This window comes from Pongo pygmaeus, chromosome 8 (genome assembly GCF_028885625.2).
Source record: "Pongo pygmaeus isolate AG05252 chromosome 8, NHGRI_mPonPyg2-v2.0_pri, whole genome shotgun sequence".
In the NCBI taxonomy this organism is placed as follows: domain Eukaryota; kingdom Metazoa; phylum Chordata; class Mammalia; order Primates; family Hominidae; genus Pongo; species Pongo pygmaeus.
Window position 1 is genome coordinate 98,116,849 of NC_072381.2, and position 20,727 is coordinate 98,137,575.

At 34.7% G+C, this 20,727-nt stretch overlaps 1 protein-coding gene across 5 annotated transcripts in view; it reads left to right on the forward strand.

Annotated features, from left to right (window-relative positions):
- Positions 1–20,727, forward strand: part of EXOC6 (exocyst complex component 6) — a 224,773-nt gene that overhangs the window by 149,833 nt on the left and 54,213 nt on the right. For all 5 annotated transcript variants that reach the window (XM_054503919.2, XM_054503918.2, XM_063669987.1 and 2 more), the window contains one exon: positions 13,107–13,248. In XM_054503919.2, the coding sequence (XP_054359894.1) occupies positions 13,107–13,248 (142 nt within the window). The remainder of the gene's footprint in view (positions 1–13,106; positions 13,249–20,727) is intronic.

Consider the following 20,727-nt stretch of genomic DNA (forward strand, 5'->3'; position numbering starts at 1 on the left):
CCTAACCAGTACCGGTTGCTCTCTAGAATTGGGGCATAGTTGTTACCCTGGGACTTTCGTTCCTTGCTCTCCTGTGGTAGGAACTGTTTCTTGGATCCCAGGCTTCTTGTTTTTTTTTGTTTTGTTTTGATGTTGTTTGTTTTTAAATTACTTTACCAGTCGGTTTTGCTGAATTCCCATAAAACTTCAGTAACTTTAATAACTTTCCCACAAAAGGGAAGTATACTATTTAAGTCCTTGCGTATTAGAAAATGTCTTCTGTCTTCATGCTTGATTGATAGTTTGGCTGGTTGTATAATTATAGGTTGATTAGCTTTTTCTCTGTACTTTCATTGCATTTCTCCATTGTCTTCTGGCATCCAGGTTTTAGTATCTGTTTTAAAATTTGAATTCTTCAGCCTGGGCAACATGGCGAAACCCTGTCTCTACAAAAAATACAAAAAATCAGCCGGGTGTGGTGGCACACACCTGTAGTCCCAGCTACTTGGGAGGCTAAGGTGGGAGGATTGCTTGAGCTGAGGAAGTCTAGGCTGCAGTGAGCCATGATTGCATCACTGCACTCCAGCCTGGGCAACAGAGCAAGACCCTGTCTCAAAAAAAAAAAAAAAAAAAAAAAAACTGAATTCTAAGAAACATCAAGAGAACGTATTCCCTTTCCTTCTTCTCCCTCTTCCTCCTTTTGCCCCATCCCCCTCTGCTCTCCTGTGCTCCCCTTTACTTCTCCCTACATCAGGAACCTCAGCTCTCCCCAAAATATTCTTTCATTAGGATAATTGCCTGTGCTCTCTGGCTCTCTGGCCCTCTGGGTGGGGGATCATTGGTACAATTGTTTCAGAAATCTTCAGTTATTTTCCCTGTTTTCCATCCCATTTCTCATTTTTATCCTTGTTCATACCTGCAACTCTGGACTTCTATGCACAGCTGGCTCCAAGCTCTACTGTACTACTTCTCTGTTAGCATATAATGGGCAGTGGCTTTCTTTTCTCTGTTTCATCTGCTTTCTGTCTTGCAGAAAGCACCCATTCATGAATTCCCACATACACCTTCATTTTTTTCTGCTGTTGAAAACATTTTATTCTTTTTTGCAGTTCTATACTTTTTATTTTACTTGTATCTCAGGATGGATGAGAAGCAAACACATTAACTTAGTCTACCATCTTGATTCTGAACAACTTGCTTCCTTCTCCTAGAAGATTAGATCATCTCTAAAGTCCCTGTATATAATATTGTATGTTTCTAAGCATCATTCTTTCAGACAAATGTAACGTTTCAATCCAAATGTTGATTTATTTATTCTGACACTTCATGTCCTCTTTTAGCTCTGCACTTTTCTGCCCTTTATTTTTTGGTTCACACTTTTTTCTAAGTATATGGGTTCAGATGGCCTTTTACATGATTGAAAACTATAAAGGAAAAAGGTAGTAGTCAACAGTACAATCATGGCTTTAATAACCCTTTATTTTATGTGACACCAAAAAGAATTGAAAAATACAAGGATTGCAATTTTTAAATTATGGCGTAGGCAGCTTTGAATACATTTATGTGTTTTCCCTATCAAATGAAAATATAACCATACATTGTATTTATATTTTATATATATATATATCCTTAAAAATTGGTTTTTCTTACTCGAATGTTAATTTTTAAAAATTTATAATGGCATTGAATAATGTTGATGTGATTTATTGAATCTAATTCATGTAAAAATGATATATTGTGAACTGTGATACTTTGATTATCACATCCTATGACATACATGGTAGTTATATGTTGAATGTTGTTGACTGACTTTTATTGACTAGGTTACTAAATTTTGTCTGAATTTCATCTTAACTTTGTGGCCTTTATATCTCCTAAGACATCTTTATATACACTTTGAAAGATTAAAGATTATGGAAAATATTGTTGAATAAAATAACTATGATGGTGGGATAATTTTACTAATGCAAATAAAATTTATTCGAAGTTAATCTAGAAAAAAGTTAGTGTTTATCTAGGGTCTATTCCAGTCTTCCAGAAGAGTTCTTTGTCTGGTTAACACAACTGCTGTCCCACTGCCTACTAGGGTTAATTAGGTTGACCAGCCTGGCTAGTGAGTATCTGCTTCTTCCATTTCTGCTTGTGGTTTCTCCTTTACTCATTGTGTATTCGGTGAAGAGGGCAGCTTCCCATATGGAGGGGGACCTTCAGTCTAGGCGATACTGGAAGTTTGGCTTCCACTAATACATAAATTCTGGTTTCATTGGCCTAATATAATAAAGTTAAATCCACATATCTGGGTAAATATCTTTTTCTAAAAAAAAAAAAGTACTTGAATACCATATATTTTATTATTAAAATTTGAAAAGTAAATTAGGTAATTTAAAAAATTAAATCGTACTTTAAGGATATTTTAATTAATTCTTGTTATTTTATGGAATTAATGTTTAATTAATCCTTAATGTTTTTAAGGAATAAGCCAGTACCTTATAATTAGTACAGAACTACGGCAGGGGCATATATGTATTTAAATTGAGACCAGTGATTTAGTTTTTACATTGACTTGCTATTCACTCCTTAGGGGAGACAAAACATTTAAATAATTAGCTGTAAAATAATTTAGTGTGCCATCTTTCCTTGAGTAATTTATTTAAGCTATATTAGCAGATTATGTGAAGAAGTAGACTTATCCTAAGCATCTTCAGAATAACATATTCTCTATAATTTTGTCATTTTTGAAGAAATTGACATTCCTTTCCGTATTAAAATCATCTGTGGGAAGAGCTTCTTGTTAAATATTTAGATTCCAGTGCTTGGCCCTAGACCTAACTGAACTAAAATTTTTGAAGCTTAACAAGCTGCATTTGTTGCTTAATATTTGAGAATCACTGCTCTATAGCACAGAACCTTGTCAAAGAACTGATGTGTTCTAAATTTGCTTATTCAGTAGACGTAAGTGCTAAAGCTCTTGGTTTTTTAATTCTGACTAGACAACTTGATGAGAGAGACAAAAGTTTGGAGGAGGATTTGTCTGATTAGTATGGATGTAAAAACTCATGCCTAAATCTTCAAAATAAAAAATGATGGTCACATTTATGTGATAGATGAATGCCTCTAAATTAGCAACACACACAGAATGAACTTGCTTGTTTTAGAGTATATTCCCTTTTGCTACTTTAAACACTGATTCTGCTGTGATGAGAATACATTTTCCTTTTTTATTTGATTGCCTTGCTGACTTCCTTCTCAGACTAACAACAATGATCACACAGCCATGTCGGTAAGTAGATATAAACTAAAGCTAGCATGTAAATTAGAAAATAATGAACTTCCTGCAGGCTTATTTTTCTCTGCTTAGGTATTTAAATTAAAGGGTAATTACTTTGGCAACATCCTTGATAAATTTTTAGTTTTGTGGAAACCTAAATTTGAAGGTAATATTAGTTGTTTGTGAAGCAGTCAATATTCTCTGAGACTAGATTGTAAAAGCACTGCACTCACCTCAAATGCAGCTTAATATTAAGGTGCATTTGGAAACTTCTCTGTGGTCTTTCCTCATCTGTAAAATGAGGTATATGGCAACATATACCCTACAGATTTTTGTAAGCTTAAATGAAATATTATACCTAAAATGTTTAGAAAAGTGCTTGGCATATAATAAATACTCAAAAATATTAGTTGTTATCGTTACTTGTTTCAAAGATGGTTTATGCTTTTCCTGAATGCTTTTTCTCTACCACCCTGATCCCAAACTGCACTTGTAGAAGTCTAACCCAGTGCATGACCCAGTGTGATTCATGACCCAGTGCAGGTATTTCTTTCTCATCCCAGCCCAGTATTGGTCTTCTGAATTGCCTTAGCTCTTACCTTTTTTATGGCTTTATCATATTTTGCTTTTTTTCCATATTTGTCTTTTTCACCTTTACTTGTGAGCTCTTGACAGAATAAGAACTAACAAGTATTCTTTGAATGTATAAATATTGAAAATTCTTCTTAGGGAAAAACAAAATCTTATCTAGCATTTGAAATGTAAATGTTCCTAACCTATATCCTCTTCTTTCTGTTTTTATTCCTGTTACTGAAGTGCAAGTTTTGATTATTGTAATTGTCTTCTAATTGGTCTCTACCAACAGTGTCTCCTTGCTTCAGTCCATCCTATATACCAGTGCTAGATTATTCTTTCTGAAGCACAGTCTAATTTTATTTCCCTATTCAGAAACATTAGGGGTTCTTGATTATCTGTTGAATTAAGTAGAAATTCCACAGGCTAGCAAAAAGAAAATTATCTCAGCCTCTTTCCACATCTATTTCTGAGGCCGGACACGGTGGCTCATGCCTGTAATCCCAACACATTGGGAGGCCGAGGCAGGTGGATCACTTGAGGCCAGGAGTTCAAGATCACTGGCTGACATGACAAAACCCCATCTCTACAAAAAATAAACACACACACACACACACACACACACACGCATTTCTGACCATTACTAAACATGTGCATCCAAACTGGCATATTCATTGTGTCTTGGATCTATCTTGCATTTTCTGCCTTAGCTTTATTTATAACTGTAAAAATCCTGGATCTCTTCCCAAAGACATTCTAATGCAACCTCTTTCACAAAGCCTTTGCTGATTCCACTTAACTACATGTGGATACTTTGTCTTGCTTTTATGGTCCTGTTTATATTTTATACTACTGCTGTTTGTAGACTTGCCTTCTTTTCCTTATTGTAGAACTTACACTTCTTATGTCAGGAACTACATCTATTCATCTTTATATGTTCGGTAACACTTAACACAGTGTCTTACACAAAGTAGTTGCTTGATAAGTGTTTTTTTAAGTAAATATGAAAGAGTGAAGAAATGGACAACATGAAGGTCATTTTCTTGTTTGTATAAAGAGTATAAAAGTATACTGCCTAAAAATCAGTTTCCAAATTGAAATTTGTCAAATAGAGAATACTTTCTAGTTTTGAAGTGAAGGTGCAATCTATTATTCTCAGGCAGAAACCTGGAAAATATCTGTGTGAGAGTTATTTAGTAAAGATGATACCAGTACTGATTAGAAATATTTGTATGTATACTTTACTCATTTCTTGCACACCTCAGTGAAGGAAAAATACAGTAACTAAAACCACAGCTCTCTAGACTCAACTGTAAATTTAGTAGTGATCAAAACAAAAGGCCTTTAGCACCAGAATAACTGTTGCAAATTCCCAACATTAAGGAGAGATACTTTGTCCTGTTGAAGACACAGACCCTTAGGCTTTCATTTGCCCTTTTTACTCACTCAATATAATAATCATTGAGTGCTTATTAAGCTTGCTAACAGATTTCCTGCTGATGAACCATATAATTCAACATACAGAAGTGATATTCAGAAGTAAAACTGACCGTGCCATCCAAAAACTCAAATTGTTATTGTCAGTTTAAGGAGGCAGGGACAGATTTTGGGATCAGTTTTAGATAAATTTGCATTAGAGATTTTGAAAGTTTGGCACTTAAATGTCCACTATTTTCAGAAAGTTCTTTATGTTGTAGTTATTTCTGTCGGAATGAAAGTGGTATTTCTATGACATATTTTGATATCCATTTTTATATTATATCCATTGTTATGAGTTAATTCCAAGTATACAAAAATCAACATGAACAACCATTGACAATATAATATATCCCTGTATTGGAGAGAGTTAAAAAAAACTTTGAGAGAAAATATTTGAAAAAGTTGGAAATAGTCAAGGTCCACTCTTTGAAATAGAATTTTTGTTCTTATTAAGCTTTTTCTTAATGTTATAAAACAGTTGATTTTCACTACTAGATATTAATTTTTTAAAATCTTGCTTCTTAGTTGAAAATGAACATATTTGTATTTTATAACTTTAATCCTTTTAGACATTTACTAAGTTGTCTAAGTTAGCCAAATGCTGGCTAATCTTGGTGAGAAATTTAATTTCATAAAGTATAAGTCTTAAGTTTGTATATAGCATGGCATACTTAAATATTTTGCTGATGTCAAACATTGCAGAAAACAATATTTTGAATTGCCTTTGGTCAGGGCTTTGTTGGAAGTAGTAGTAATGAAAGGGCTTTTAAAAGGAAACAACACGAGAGTTTTAGTAGGAAGCCAGTGGATTAGGAAAGAACTATATAAAATGCAATAGAAACTGTAGACCTTAATGAGAGTTACTTCATTCACGTTAACTAACAGAAGAAAGCAAAGCCACGTTGCGTTAGGAAGGTTGAGACTGTTTTTATGTGTTTTTTTTTTTCCTATTTTAAGTTCCAGGGTACATGTGCAGGATGTGCAGGTTTGTTATATAAGTAAACATGTGCCATGGTGGTTTATTGCCCCTGTCAACCCATCACCTAGGTATTAAGCCCAGCATGCATTATCTGTTTATCCCAATGCTCTCCCTCCCCCAACCCCAGGGAGGTTGAGACTTTGACTGCACTCAGTCTCTGAGTCGTTTTTTCCTCCATCATAACCTGTTTCACAGAACATTTTATTCAAGTGTGTGCCTCAGCAAATGAAGTTCTGCTTGTACTAGACTCTGACAGTCAATATCAAGAACTGAAACCTAAATACAAATTCATGAGTGACAAAGACCTACTTTGTGCTATCTTTTTGTATGTGGCTGTTTATAATAGTCTGCCACCTACATGTGTGAAAGGGGAGACAGTTTGCTTGAGTGACATTTGTCCAGTTTACTAATTAATGATTATATGTAAACCACTTCCGTTGTCTAACCTGTTAGTGATTCTGGCAACTTTTTTTTTTTTTCCCAAGACAGAGTCTGTCCGGGTGTGGTGCCTCACACCTGTAATCCCAGCACTTTGGGAGGCCGAGGTGGGCGGATTATGAGGTCAGGAGTTTGAGACCAGCCTGGCCAATATGGTGACACCCCGTCTCTACCAAAAATACAAACATTAGCCGGCCGTGGTCCCTCGCGCCTGTAGTCACAGCTACTCGGGAGGCTGAGGCATAAGAATCGCTTGAACCTGGGAGGCAGAGGTTGCAGTGAGCCGAAATGGTGCCACTGCACTCCAGCCTGGGTGACAGAGTGAGACTCCATCTCAAAAAAAAAAAAAACAAAAGTTAGGGTGAATTTGGCAATATCATGGGACTGCCATGGCAGAAGTAGTGATACTTGTAGAAAGCTAAAAATTTGGATACTGCATGCCTTCTAAGGCCATACTCAAAAGATTGTTTAAAAAAAAAAAAGACTGCCAAAGTTTGATGAGCCCTATGATTGGGATAGGGGAAGTTTTGAGGGAAGTAAAAATACGCCATGTATTATGCAGTCCTGTGGTTTTTCCAGTTCAGGAAAAAATTTTTCAACTTTAAGATGATCATGTTCTATTTCTCTCTTTCTCTCTCTCTCTCTCTCTCTCTCTCTCTTTGTGTATGTGTGTGTGTGTCTTAAGAGCAGACATTTCTGTTACTGTCTCATACCCTTATGATTGGTAATTGTTGGAAGGAGAACAACCTGAGAGGGGAGAATGGGAATTTATAGTTGACTGTGGGATTGTGGTTAACTGATGTGTCCCAATTCATTCTTTCAGGGCTGGAAGTAGTTAGAGATGGACAGAAATAGAGTATAAGAGGAATATAGAGCGTAAAGAGGTATTTGGGGAAATGTTGTGGGTGTTAAAATGAGTATATTTTGATCTATGAATTTTAGAGCAGAATTTCAAAAATTTGTCTTCAGGTGGGCAGATCCCCTGGGTTCAGAAGTTCAAGACCAGCCTGGCCAACATGGTGAAACCCTCTCTCTACAAAAATACAAAAATTAGCCAGGCATGATGGCAGATGCCTGTAATCCCAGCTACTTGGGAGGCTGAGGCAGGAGAATTGCTTGAACCTGGGAGGTGTAGGTTGCGGTGAGCCGAGATCCTTCCATTGCACCCCAGCCTGGGTGAAAGAGCAAGACTCTGTCTCACAAAAAAAAAAAAAAAAAAAAGAAAAATTTGTCTTCAAGGTAGTATTAATGTTATTTAAACTCACTAAGGGAATTCATCTTGATATTTAAAACTTTATAACATAACTATTCTATATTATTGAGAATCGGACATTTCAGTGTTATGTACAGTGTTCAGCCAGAAAATGAATTAAAACTGATCTTACTAGGTAGAGAAATTCTTGTGCATTTGTGAAATAATCTTGGGGAAAGTTTCATATTCTATGTTTTAGGTATCTTTTTCCTGATTTCATAACAGTATTTACATTTGAACAAGATGTTTCATGTAGTAAAACTCTAGATTAGTGGTTCTTATATAAAATGGAAGAGTAACAGATTTCTTGAATTAAAATACCTGTTTTTCAACTATACCTCTTTTTAAATATTTCAATTAACTATTTTTAATTTTTAATTTTAGTGTTTCCATCTAATGAAATACCTCATTCTTTCAGTATGTGTATTTTAAAATTAAAATTTAAAATTTAAAAGAACTACAGTTTATAACATTTTAAAATACACATACTCTTTAGGAGAGCTACAATTTATAGCCTTTTAAAATACACATACTGAAATGAAATTAAATTCATTAATTTATGAATTTATTCATTAATTCATTCATTAATGAATTAAATAAAAATTTACTTCATTAAAATACTTCCCTTCTTTTGCTTCTGAAAAAGACTGTTTCATAGTCTCATAACTGAAATTTATGTAGCAAACGATGATTGTATAAAATGATAATATTTTACTGCGTTAATTTAGATAACTTTAAAAAGCCACACAGAATCAGAATTAATGAAGTCACTTACCAGTGTTAGGTTTAATATCCAAATTGACCATGATTTTATTTCAGTCTTCCTTTTTTCTTTGACAAGAGTTAGACTTTTTAAACAAAACCTTTTATCACTGTAAAGAATAATATGTTGTACAATATATTTGAGTCTGTGCATTTCTTTTTACTTAAGTAAAAAAGTAGTTTATTGTACAAAGTTAACCTTTTGTGGGAATATAAAGAAAAATGGACTCTCCTGGAATCATTAAGGGTGAGTAGACCAATACGGAAAGAATGTGATTTCAAGAGCATATTTTAACATTAAATGTACTTGAGAGAATGAAAGCAGCATTGGAAAGTGCTTTCAAATAATTACTGTTGAAATCAAACCTTTTTTTAATAGACCTTTGAAATAAGAAAATGGCGAGACACAAATGAAAACTTCAAATGAAAATTTAAATGGGCCAAATTAGTTTTTAAGTGTTCTACATTTCTCTTACAATTATATTAGAGTAGATCTATGAAAACATTACTTTGAAAACAAACCAGTTTCAAGCCATAATCTAATAAACTATGTTGTGTTTTTACCTTGTTATTTTATGATATTTCACAGGAAACAGAGTATCTTTAGCCTAATCTATGATAGTAAATTATTTTGGAAATTTGTCTTGACATACAAGCAGATGTGTTTTCTTAATTCCTTTTAAACTGAGGGTTGGTGGTTTGTGGTTTATTGTTCCTGTGATTGGCATTAAAAGCCTTATTTCACAGCTTGCAGTGAGGGACTATTGGGTAAAGAGTGGCTGTGTTCCACAAACTAAATTCAAAAAGTGTCAATCAAGGTCTCACATAGGTTACTTAGAGAATGAGTTTTCTTACTAATTTCACCAAATGTCGCCTCATGCTGTCTTTGATTGGCACAGCCTGGCAGGGAGGATGGATGAATCTGTCACCGGCTGGTTAATTGTGTTACTGGTCTCAGTCTGACATCAGGTCTTTGACTCTTAAGTGGCTCAATACAAAACAAATTAGCAGATTGTAGTCATATTTCTCATTCTATATGCTTTGACTTTGTTGAATGCAGTCCATAAATCATATTGACTGACACACAAGTAAATGATGAAAGCTGTTTTTGAGACATGAATCTAGAAAGCAGCACTGTGAAGGTGCCATGGAAGGATGCATATGGTTGACCCTTTGGGAATTTCCTAGGAGCCAAATGTCTCTTTACCGCAATTGTTCTTAGAAGAAAAGCTTTTCGGTAATGCAAAAAGGATCTAATATGTCAGCAGATTCTCTTTTACAAGTTCCTTTGAAATATAAGAAGTTTGTCTAAGAGTTTTCTCTCTTTGCAAGTTGTTTTCAGCCAAATGTTAGAGCAGGGTAAAAAAGTAGTTAACCTTTAAAAGCTTAGCAGGTGTTTTTACTTATTTATTGAACTTTGTAAAGAGAGGGAAAATGTTGGTAATAGTTGCAATTAATTTTTCAGATGAGGGCAGGAGAAATTTTGAGGTGCTTGAAATTTATTAAATGTGCCGTGTTTTCTCAGTCACTTCACTTAATTATTTTGGCTTTTTTTGTTATAATGTTAAAAACTAGAGCGTCTCTAATGAAAAGGTCTAGTTTTTAAAAGATCATTGTAAAAGTACTCAGACTATTTTTATTCTAGAAGATGATATATTATTAAAGGCATCAACAGCAATAATAATAATAATAATAGTGTTCAGAAGTTTATACCAGAGTGTGCCAACGGCTATAGACATTAAAAATAAATTTTCAAATATATTTTCGGGTGTGTAAATTTTTGGAGTGTTAACATTTCTATCTAAAAATATGTAGTACATGAAGTTTAAGAATAGTTGTATACATTTTATAGTTACAAAGTAGACATTTAAAAAATATTGTATAATCTTATGGAATATAACTTTTTAAAATTTTAAAGAATCTGAACTTTTGATATTGTGAACTTAAATTCTGAGCTATTTATTTCATCTGAAGATTTATAAAATATTTTATAAATATTTTAATCTTCTATCTTTGAGAACAATAAGCCTGGATTTAGTATGCCTAATCAAAAGAAATTCAATGTTAGGATTTTAGTATTACACATGATATTTAAATAAAGAGCTAAATTTGTGTGTGTGTATGTATGTGTGCGTGTATGTTTTCATTACTTATTTCCACCAGGTTTCTGGAATAGCCTGTGTCTACTCTTACCATCGTTTTCAGCTCCAGTGCTATTGCTGTGTAATCATTTGTAGCGTCTGAACCCATGATAAATTTTAAAGGTTTACATAAAACAATACAACTTATATTGTACAGTGTGTTTGCTTATGAAATTAATTTAATAGTAATTTTCTGGCAATTTATTAATCAGCTTTTGGAGTTAGTACATGATAGTGGCAGCATGCATAGGACATGGAGCCAATTTGATGGAGAAGCACATTAAACTAAAATGCACTAGTTGTTCTGTTAGGTCAAAATGACATTTCCATTAAGTATTCTGAAGCCTATTACATTGTAATTAAATGACATGCCATTGATTTCTCCTTTCTCTGCTTCTCCACTTCTCATTCATATTGATATTATTCTGCTTGGGGAATGGAGCTGCATGTCTCCCAGACTAATTCCTCTTGAGTTTGGGGGATCTTGAATCATGCTGGGTTTTCCATTGTTTGTTACATTCCTTTTTGGCAGTTCATCAGTATCTGTCAAATATATTGTTTGCATCGGCTTTTATCTCTTAAGTTTTTGATTGAGAAATTGACATTCCATTTCACATATGCAGTTTTTCACTGTGCATAGTGTCTAAATGCAAAAAACTCATTCGAAAAGTTATTTGTTTCTAGTCTGACTTTTAATGTGTGATTTAACAAATGTTGTAATAAGCATTTTGAACATGTATTTATGTTCTTTATTACCTTTCTCACAAATCAACCTTATGTAATATGTTTTTGTACTAATATATTGTGACATTTCTGTTTGGGAGATTTTGGTCATGATTTTGTAGCTTTCTGGCCTTTGAGATAAATAGGAAAAATATAATTATCAAATATGGCTGGGTAAATATTTGTTAATGCAAATGAGGCAAAACATGGCATGTCTTCCAAAAGTAATTATTTCTAATGATATTCATAGATCTTTGAATCCTATCATAGTAGTCATTCTATCACGAAATCACATGATTGTCAGTTGAAGGTAGCCATCCTAGGAGCAGTATTACACAGGAGAACTTTACCTAAAAGAGTTTTTATAATATTTTAAACCTCTAGTTGAAATGCAAAACCTGTTTAAAAAAATAATTTTTCTTTGGGAGGCCAAGGCGGGCGGATCACAAGGTCATATCAAGACCATCCTGGCTAACATGGTGAAACCCTGTCTCTACTAAACACACAAAAAATTAGCCAGGCGTGGTGGTGGGCACCTGTAGTCCCAGCTACTTCGGAAGCTGAGGCAGGAGAATGGTGTGAACCCAGGAGGTGGAGCTTGTAGTGAGCCGAGATTGCACCAGCCCTGGCCACAGAGTGAGACTGTCTCAAAAAAAAAAAAAAATGAATTTACACTAAAAGTGATGTAGATTTGTGAGTCAGCTATGTAATGCAGAGGCTAAACATTTAAAAAGGCCATTTTTGAGAAAACAATTTAGGCTATCAGTGAAAGTTCATGTAGAGTTTTAGGAGATTATTATAATAGGAAATATTTTTTAATGATGTATATTATACTGAAAGAAAACCACAAGTGTTCAACCACATACGTCCAACCTACCAGATGATTTAAAAACTGAATTTTTAAAGCTAAATGCACATCTGTAGATAACCTTGAAGTCATATTGGTAGACAAACCTTTTTTTTTCTGCCAGTGATTGAAGCTATGCTATAGACTAATGTTCTAATTAGAAGTATGGACTTACGATTCAAAGGGTATTTTGAATTTTAGCTGTAATTTAAATAGCAATAATAGTAAATTATACTGTTAACTTCCTTTATTCTGACTTGGTTAATTAGCTAAAGGAGAGATTAAAGAGCATTATATGGATAAAATGTTCTGTCAGTATGACTTATTTTATGTCATAAGTGTCATTTTGATATGCATTTCTAAAGTGCTTTCAGTATTTCGAGAGATCTGAAATAATAGTTTTTAACTGGTATTTTAATTTTCCTTTGTGCAGTTAGAGCTTTAATGATATTTATATCCTGAGAAAGCCAAGTAAACTAAGAATATTAATGTTAATTTCTATGATATAAAACCACTCAGAATACAGAAACAGGAAGGAAAGTAACCACTATTGTACCAAGCATAAGCAACAAAAAGAATGCCAGGTGTATGATTTTTCTGATTCTTTGCGATGTATTTCTATGTTTGTTTATTTGTTTGATTTTTGGTTTGATTGTTTTAAACAGGGGAAAGTTGCTCAGACAGCTTGCATGTCAGCCTGCCAGCATCTGTCAACATCCTTAATGCAGATGTTACTGGACAGTGAGTTAAAACAAATAAGCATGGGAGCTGTTCAGCAGTTTAACTTAGATGTCATACAGTGTGAATGTAAGTACTATATTGGTTTATTCTTATGTATTACTAGGAATCTATGCTTAAATTATATGAAAAAATGTATTTAGCAGGATAGTTCAGAAAGGAGGGAGAAGGCCTGGTTCAGCTAAACTTTTAGCAGCCTTAGGAGTAGGGCTAACTTCCTGAAACAGAAAGATAAAAATATCTCAGCTTCACATTTAGGGCCTCTAGAGAGAGGCACTGAAGTGGCATTCCAGATTGGGATATTTAAAAACATGATTCATTTTCCCCATTATTCCTTGTCTAGTCATTCTTGCCTTTTTCTAGGACTCTCCTAATGTTTGTCATAAATGAATGAAATGATTCTGTCATTCTTACTTGCCCTGTAAGTAACTTTTTAGATACTTGCTAGAAGAATAAGCTCAGGACCTTGCATTCCAAATGAAATTTCTGAATTTTTGTTTCTCCTTTCCTTAGATTTCACAAGGCTTTAGTATTGCCATTGTTTTTCACTTTATTTTTTTTTTACGTAACAAGGCTAGCAGATTCCATAATCTGATGTTGACGTTAGTCAGTCAGCTTCGAAACTGGATATGCTATTTGGTCATTAGCCTTGTTACATGTGCTTTTGGATATGGGTTTTATCAACCCTCAAATTATAATTCTTTAAGTACAAGATATGAGTATATGTGAGCAATTTTCAAGCAGTGCTTTCAAATAAGTGGTACACTGATTAAACAATGAAAATCCCTGGTTGACAATTCTATCAGGCACCACAGTTGATAAATTGAAAATCAGTGGGGCACAAGAAGGATTATAAAATATTTGTCTGAGGAAAAATTTGCAATAAGGTATTCTTTGTGAAAGACATTAAAAAATTAAATGTCAGCAGTTTGCAACCGAAGCAGAAATGACTGATTTTTTTCAACAGATATCGAATAGTTGTGTGCCCACTCTGTATAAGGCATTGTGCTAGGAAAAACATCATTAATATTATAGAAAATAATCAGATAGGCTTTTTGGACAAGATCAGTTGTCTGTTGCACACCACACACACACACACACACCCCCCCCAAAGTTTCTAAAAACCTACCCATTTATTTAAAAAAAAAGAAATGTTTATTTAGAAAACAAAAGAAAAATGGTTTTTTTCCTAGGGAAGAGAAAGATTAATTTTCTTTTCCCAGAAAGCATTTTTAATTTTCTGTAATTAGAAAACCTTTATTATATTTCTTTCTCAAAGTAAAGCTATTGTTTGACAAATATTTATTTATATATTTATGTTTTAGTTTTTTGAGACAGAGTATCACTCTGTCACCCAGGCTGGAGTGCAGTGGCACAGTCTCAGCTCACTGCAACCTCTGCCTTCTGGATCAAGCGATTCTTGTGCCTCAGCCTCCCAAGTAGCTGGGACTACAGGTGTGTGCCAACACGCCTGGCTAATTTTTGTATTTTTAGTAGAGATGGGCTTTTGCCACATTGGCCAGGCTGGTCTCAAACTCCTGGCCTCAAGTGATATGCCCACCTCAGCCTCCCAAAGTGCTGGGATTATAGGCATGAGCTACCGCCCTTGGCCTATTTTGTATTTGCAACAATATACCAAAGAAACACTTTTTTTTTTTTTAAAAAGTTTTTTTTTTTTTTTTTTTTTTAATTACAGATGAGGTGTTGCTGTGTTGTCCAGACTGGTCTCAAACTCCTGGCCTCAAGTCATCCTCCTGCCTTGGCATCCCAAAATGCTGGAATTAGAGGCATGAGCTACTGTGCCTGGCCATTTTTATAAGCTTTTAAGCTGAAAGTAATTTTTATTCCCATTCCACAAATACTTTGAAACTGGTTTCTTAAGTTTCTTCAAAAGTTGTCTTATGAGATCATTTCAGTATGACATTGTCTGTATAAATATCTTATATAAGCATTGCTCAAGACGTTTTCGTGTTACAGTAGTCCCTCTTATCCACAGTTTTGCTTTCTGCAGTTTTTGTTACCTGCTGTGTAGTACATTAAGACATTTTGTGTGTGAGAGAGAAAGATACCACATTCACATAACTTTCATTACGGTATATTGTCATATGTCCTCTATTTTATTATTTTTGTTGTTAATCTCTTATTGTGCCTAATTTTTTTTTTTTTTTTTTTTTTGAGACAGAGTCTCGCTGTGTCTCCCAGGCTGGAATGCAGTGGCACAATCTTGGCTCACTGCACCTCTGCCTCCTGGGTTCCAGCAATTCTCCCGCCTCAGCCTCCTGAGTAGCTGAGACTATAGGCGCCCACCACCAGGCCCGGCTAATTTTTTGTATTTTTAGTAGAGACGGGGTTTCAACATGTTGGCCAGGCTGGTCTCAAACTCCTAACCTCAGGTGATCCACCTGCCTCGGCCTCCCAAAGTGCTGGGATTACAGGCATGAACCACCATGCTTAGCCCTGTGCCTGATTTTTAAGTTAAGCTTTATCATAGGTATATATGTATGTATGTGAAAAAACATAATTAATATAAGGTTCATTACTATCTGCAGTTTCAGGCATCCATTGGGGGTCTTGGAACATATCCCCCATGGGTAAGAGGGGATTACTGTATTACATCTTTAGTATGGCTTCAAAATAACTAGATGATTAAACTACCTTTTTGGCATTTGATGTGTCTTCTAAATTAAATTTATTGCTCAAAGATGGAAATTACTGTTTGATTAGACAAGTTCAGTTGTCTAAATCTTCTCCCTATTCTCTTACCTCTCTACCCTATTGACATTTAGAGAAAGGCCCAAACACCCTGGACTCTTTGCCTCACTGTCCTGCCATAGGATAGTTTCCACTTTCAGATACTCCTTTGGGCAGAGTTACTAGAGGCTCCTTTTAAAACTCTGATGTTTTCTTTAAGAGCTAGTCTCTTGGAAAAGACCAAGAAAGGTCCTGAGTATGAGCTATAACTCAAGAAAGCCTGGGGCCATTTGCAAGAGGGGTAAACCCTAGCCTGATGGGGGCTAAGGTCCTGGCACTGTAGATATGAAAAGGGAGAGACCAGGACTCCAAAGACTAACCACAGAAGACAACTCGGATTCTTTTAAGAGTTTGCCTATGGTTGGCTCTACTTCTTAATACTTCTGTATTACCTTAATCATTACTTCTGAATACAGTAACATGCATTTACTACTCATGGGACAAAAAAAATTGATTAAAAATTTTTGTGTTTATTTCACTATCTCTGGTGTTCTCTTTTCCAAAAGACATCTTTTTACTTAAGTAATATAGCATGGATAAAGAAGTTTTTCTGGTGCAAAAGAACCATCCACTCCTCAACTTCTGACTTTCAGTGATTGATGTATAAATCGTTTAAAAAATGAAACTTAGCTTTCTCTAATAAATATGTTAAAAGAATTTTAAAAATAAGTTTTCATGTTAAATATTTTTATTTGTTTAAATCTGGAGGAAAGTAGTTCTTTAAATATACAAATCTTATTCTCAATTTTAATATAGTATGTATGCTTTCTGCATATTGGGGCAGGGAAAGGAGAAGAAAGCGAGGCAAGAAGAAAAATCTGGCTAGGTAGTAGAAGGCTAGAGTGCCTGGTAAGTCTGTGAAGAGAAAAGGTCTGGATACCATGGAAATCAACTGGAATATGAAGAAGAGGAAAGGCAGGTAGTTCAGATGGGGAATCCTAGAAGCTAAAAGATCATTGAGTTTCCTCACACACCTGTTAATAACATAGACATGCTCACACACTCCTCCATCTTGAAATGGAGGAGGAGATGAAATCCATCTCCTCCTTTCTATAATAAACCTGCCAAGTAATTGTCCAGCCATTCCTTGAACATCCCATTTGGGAGATTAAATACTCTTCAGAAAATACATTTCCATACAATACATCACTCTATCAATCTCTCACACTGAGCTGAAACCACTTTCTCTCTAAATTTCTCTTAATAGACCTAGTTCTACCTTAGGGTTAGAGTCACCACCAGTCTATATTGTGTTTTTGTGCAAATTAGAAAAGGTGTTCTCAGTAAAAGGAAAAAGCCCTCTAGAGCTGCCCCCTTTATCTGAATTAGAGAAAGTTTACTATTTTCCCATCTGGACTTGGCCCCTACGAAGGCACATAGCTTATCAAATAAAACATTAGCTGGATTTAGCTCTCTCCTTCCCATTTTTCTCCTCAGTTGGGCACCTGTGTATAGCAAGCAGCCTGACAACTATATCTAAAGTTTAGGGTCACACAAGAAAAAACAAATCCTTATCCACAAGCCAGTTACATGAAAACAGCTCTTACATCTCTCTAAATCTTCTGAAGGCCAGACATCAATAATTCCTTATTCTTATTCTTCTTATGTGATATAGTTTTAGATCCAAAAATCTTCTCTGAACAAACTGGTTTAACTATCTTCTCTTTCATATTTGATACCCCAGATTAAATATAGAGATACTCAGGTGTACGGAACAAGTATAATTATGTAGCTTTGCTATCAAATACATTGTTTCTTATTCTATAATTGATTAATAAAGCCAAAACTGTTAAACTTTTTCAGTAGCTAGAATATACTTCCAAATCATTGAAGCTACAGGATTCTATTATCTCTGTGTATTCCCCCCCTTTTTTGGTGATTGCTAAGCTCTGTTTTTCTTATCCTATGTATATGTGGTTGGTTTTTATTTTAGGATTTTAAGGTTATCCCTAATAAATTTTGAGATGTGTTCCATAACTAGCCTTTTGAGATCTTTTTATATCAAAAGTTAATATCTGTGGATTTGTAATCATTCTTTCTACATATTTAACAAAGTCATTAGCAAAATATTGAACAAAACCTGTTATTCATATCCTTAGATACAGAACATCAATATCCTAAGATACAGTACATCATCAAAATGTGGTCCCCAAATGAGCAGCAATAGCATCATGTGGGAGCTTGTTAGAAATGCAAATTCTTGGGCTCCACCTGCTGAATTGGGAACTCTGGGGATGGGGCCCAGAAATTTGCTTGAATAGACCCTCCAGTTGATTCTGTTGCATGATAAAGTGTGAGAACCGCTGTATTACATGGACCTCTCCTTTGTATCTATTTCAGTCAATTATTCAGAACCTTATGGATACCTTAAGATTTCTCAGCCAGTTGCTAATCCCCTGATTGAATCTAACTCACAGTTTGGCATCTTGCTCCATGTTATGAGCAGCTTCTGTCAGAAGCCTTGCTAGCATAAAGAGTTAATAACAGCAATTGAATTTTCCTTATCTACCAGTCTAATTACCCTTTCGAAGAAGAAAATGACTTTACTCGGATTCGTCATAAATCCGTATTGACTCATAGTGATCACTTTCTCTTGAAGACTCTCAGAAATCTTTACTTAATAGCCTGTGATTGGTTCTCAGGATTAACATAAAATCCTGCTAGTCTGTGATATGCTAGCAAGAGAGCCATAGTCCAAGGAAGTCCAGTAGCAGGGATCAGGAACTCAGATTGGAAATCATGAGCCACCAAAGAAATGCTGGGCAACTCAGAAAAGGTACTTAAATCATAAAATATAAGCAATAAGAAGTGAGTTTCATTTACAAGATTGAAATATAAGCACCAACAATGACCTTTATTCTGTGCTAGATTTTCCTTTTATTTGGTTTAATCAGAATCCAAATGTTTATTTTCCCATTCTTGTTACTCCGTGAAAAACGTCATACATGTATTTCCTCGGCCTCAAAATGTCAATCTGCAGGTGGAAACAAATAGCACATCTGGATGTAGTGGGGGAGGTGGAAAGGTGGAAATAATTCAGTTACTGACAAATTATTCTATACCATCATTCAGCCATGTACTTTTTGTTTTTGTTTGTTTTATTTTTCTGATGATGAAGAAGAATTAGCATTGACCCATCTATGTGCTCATTTGTTTTTTGAAACAATGTGTTGATGCTCTTTTTTTTGGTATTCCTTGTGACGGGTGACTCACATACCTGTGAGTTAAATTAGCTTGAGCTAAAATTTCAGTCTGTAATTATGAAACAGAACTTTTTCCCATGTTAAGTCAACTTCTTTATAGGAAGATTCATTTGTGCAAATGTTTAATGAGAACCTATTATATGTTTGTTATATACTGGGAAATCAAAGATAAATCAAACTTCAAAGATTTCATAGTCTGGCTGGGTAGGAGACAGGTACATAACTGTAATAGAGCATAATTAATTATTTATAGAATATGTATTATGTATAGAGAGGGGGCAATTAATCCTGTATGCCATGGGATTGAGAAGGTTGACTATGACAGAAGTAAAATTTGAGCTGGGTCTTAAGGGATGGATAAGATTTCACCAAAAGCAGGGAAGGGCATTCTGAACAGAGGGAATAAGACAGGCAAAAGCACTGTGATGAGACAATGTTTAGGGAATCTTCAAATGATCATATGTGGATGGACTACAAAATGGAGCTTTTTAATTAGGACCATGACATGATTAAATCTGTGTCATAGAATGTTAACTCTAGTGTCATTTGGAAATTTGTACTGGAATGAGGGAGAGACTGAAAGCAGGAAGACCTATTAAAAGACTATTGAACTTTTTCATGTGAAATATTAAAAAAAGCTTAACCTTCACCAGTGGGAATGGAGAGTATGGATTCCAGGCATTTTGGAGGAGGGAATACATAAAAAGAGTGAATGAGTAAAGGTACAATTTGATATGATTTAACCATCCAGGATGGATAGTTTAATTAAATTCAACATAGAAGATTTGAAATTGCAGGTATCTTACAGAGTGCTATGCTCATAATAAAAGGTCTACAGATGTTTATTTATTGAGTAACAAAGTAACAAATCAGGAACTCTCTGTAACCAACACTGGTCTCTTCTAGAGTTCTACCTTTGTTGTCAGAAAGTTAAGACCCAGCTGATACTGCTGTATTTCAACTCAAGACCATTTAACTGCTTGATCTAAACAAAACTAATCAATATTTCTTTCATAAAAATTCTTCACATATTTGATGACTGAAGAATGACCTTTTAACTTTATCCTTCTGAGCTAAGTAGTTATTTTTTAAAATGTTTCCTTGTAGGATATTTTCACACGCCTTTTTGTAAATTTTCTTTGGATCTTTTCCTGTTTTTCTACTTTTTTAACCTATACTTGGTCAAAGTGGATACAATGTCTAAGTTCAGGAATATAGAATTATATGAACTTATATAGAACTTTTCTTTTTTAAATTGCTTTCAGATCAGTCTTAAGATGGTCTTGAGTACATGTCAGGAAGTTGAGACCTTGCTTCCAGTCCTGGCTCTGCCTCTAACTTGAGCAAGTTGACTTGGACAAACCCTTCAACCATCAAGAGGCCTAAATTTTTCCCATAACACATGGAATTTGGAATTGATAAATGTTTCAAGATAACGTCCTGGTTCTAAGATTCAAAGGCAGTTAAATGTTAAGACATTGAAGAGTGTGGGGCTTTGAAGTCATATATTAATTATGTCTTCATATCTATTATGTGCACGGCATTGAGGGAATACAGTGGTAAGCAAAACAGAAAAGGTCTTTACCCTCTTGGA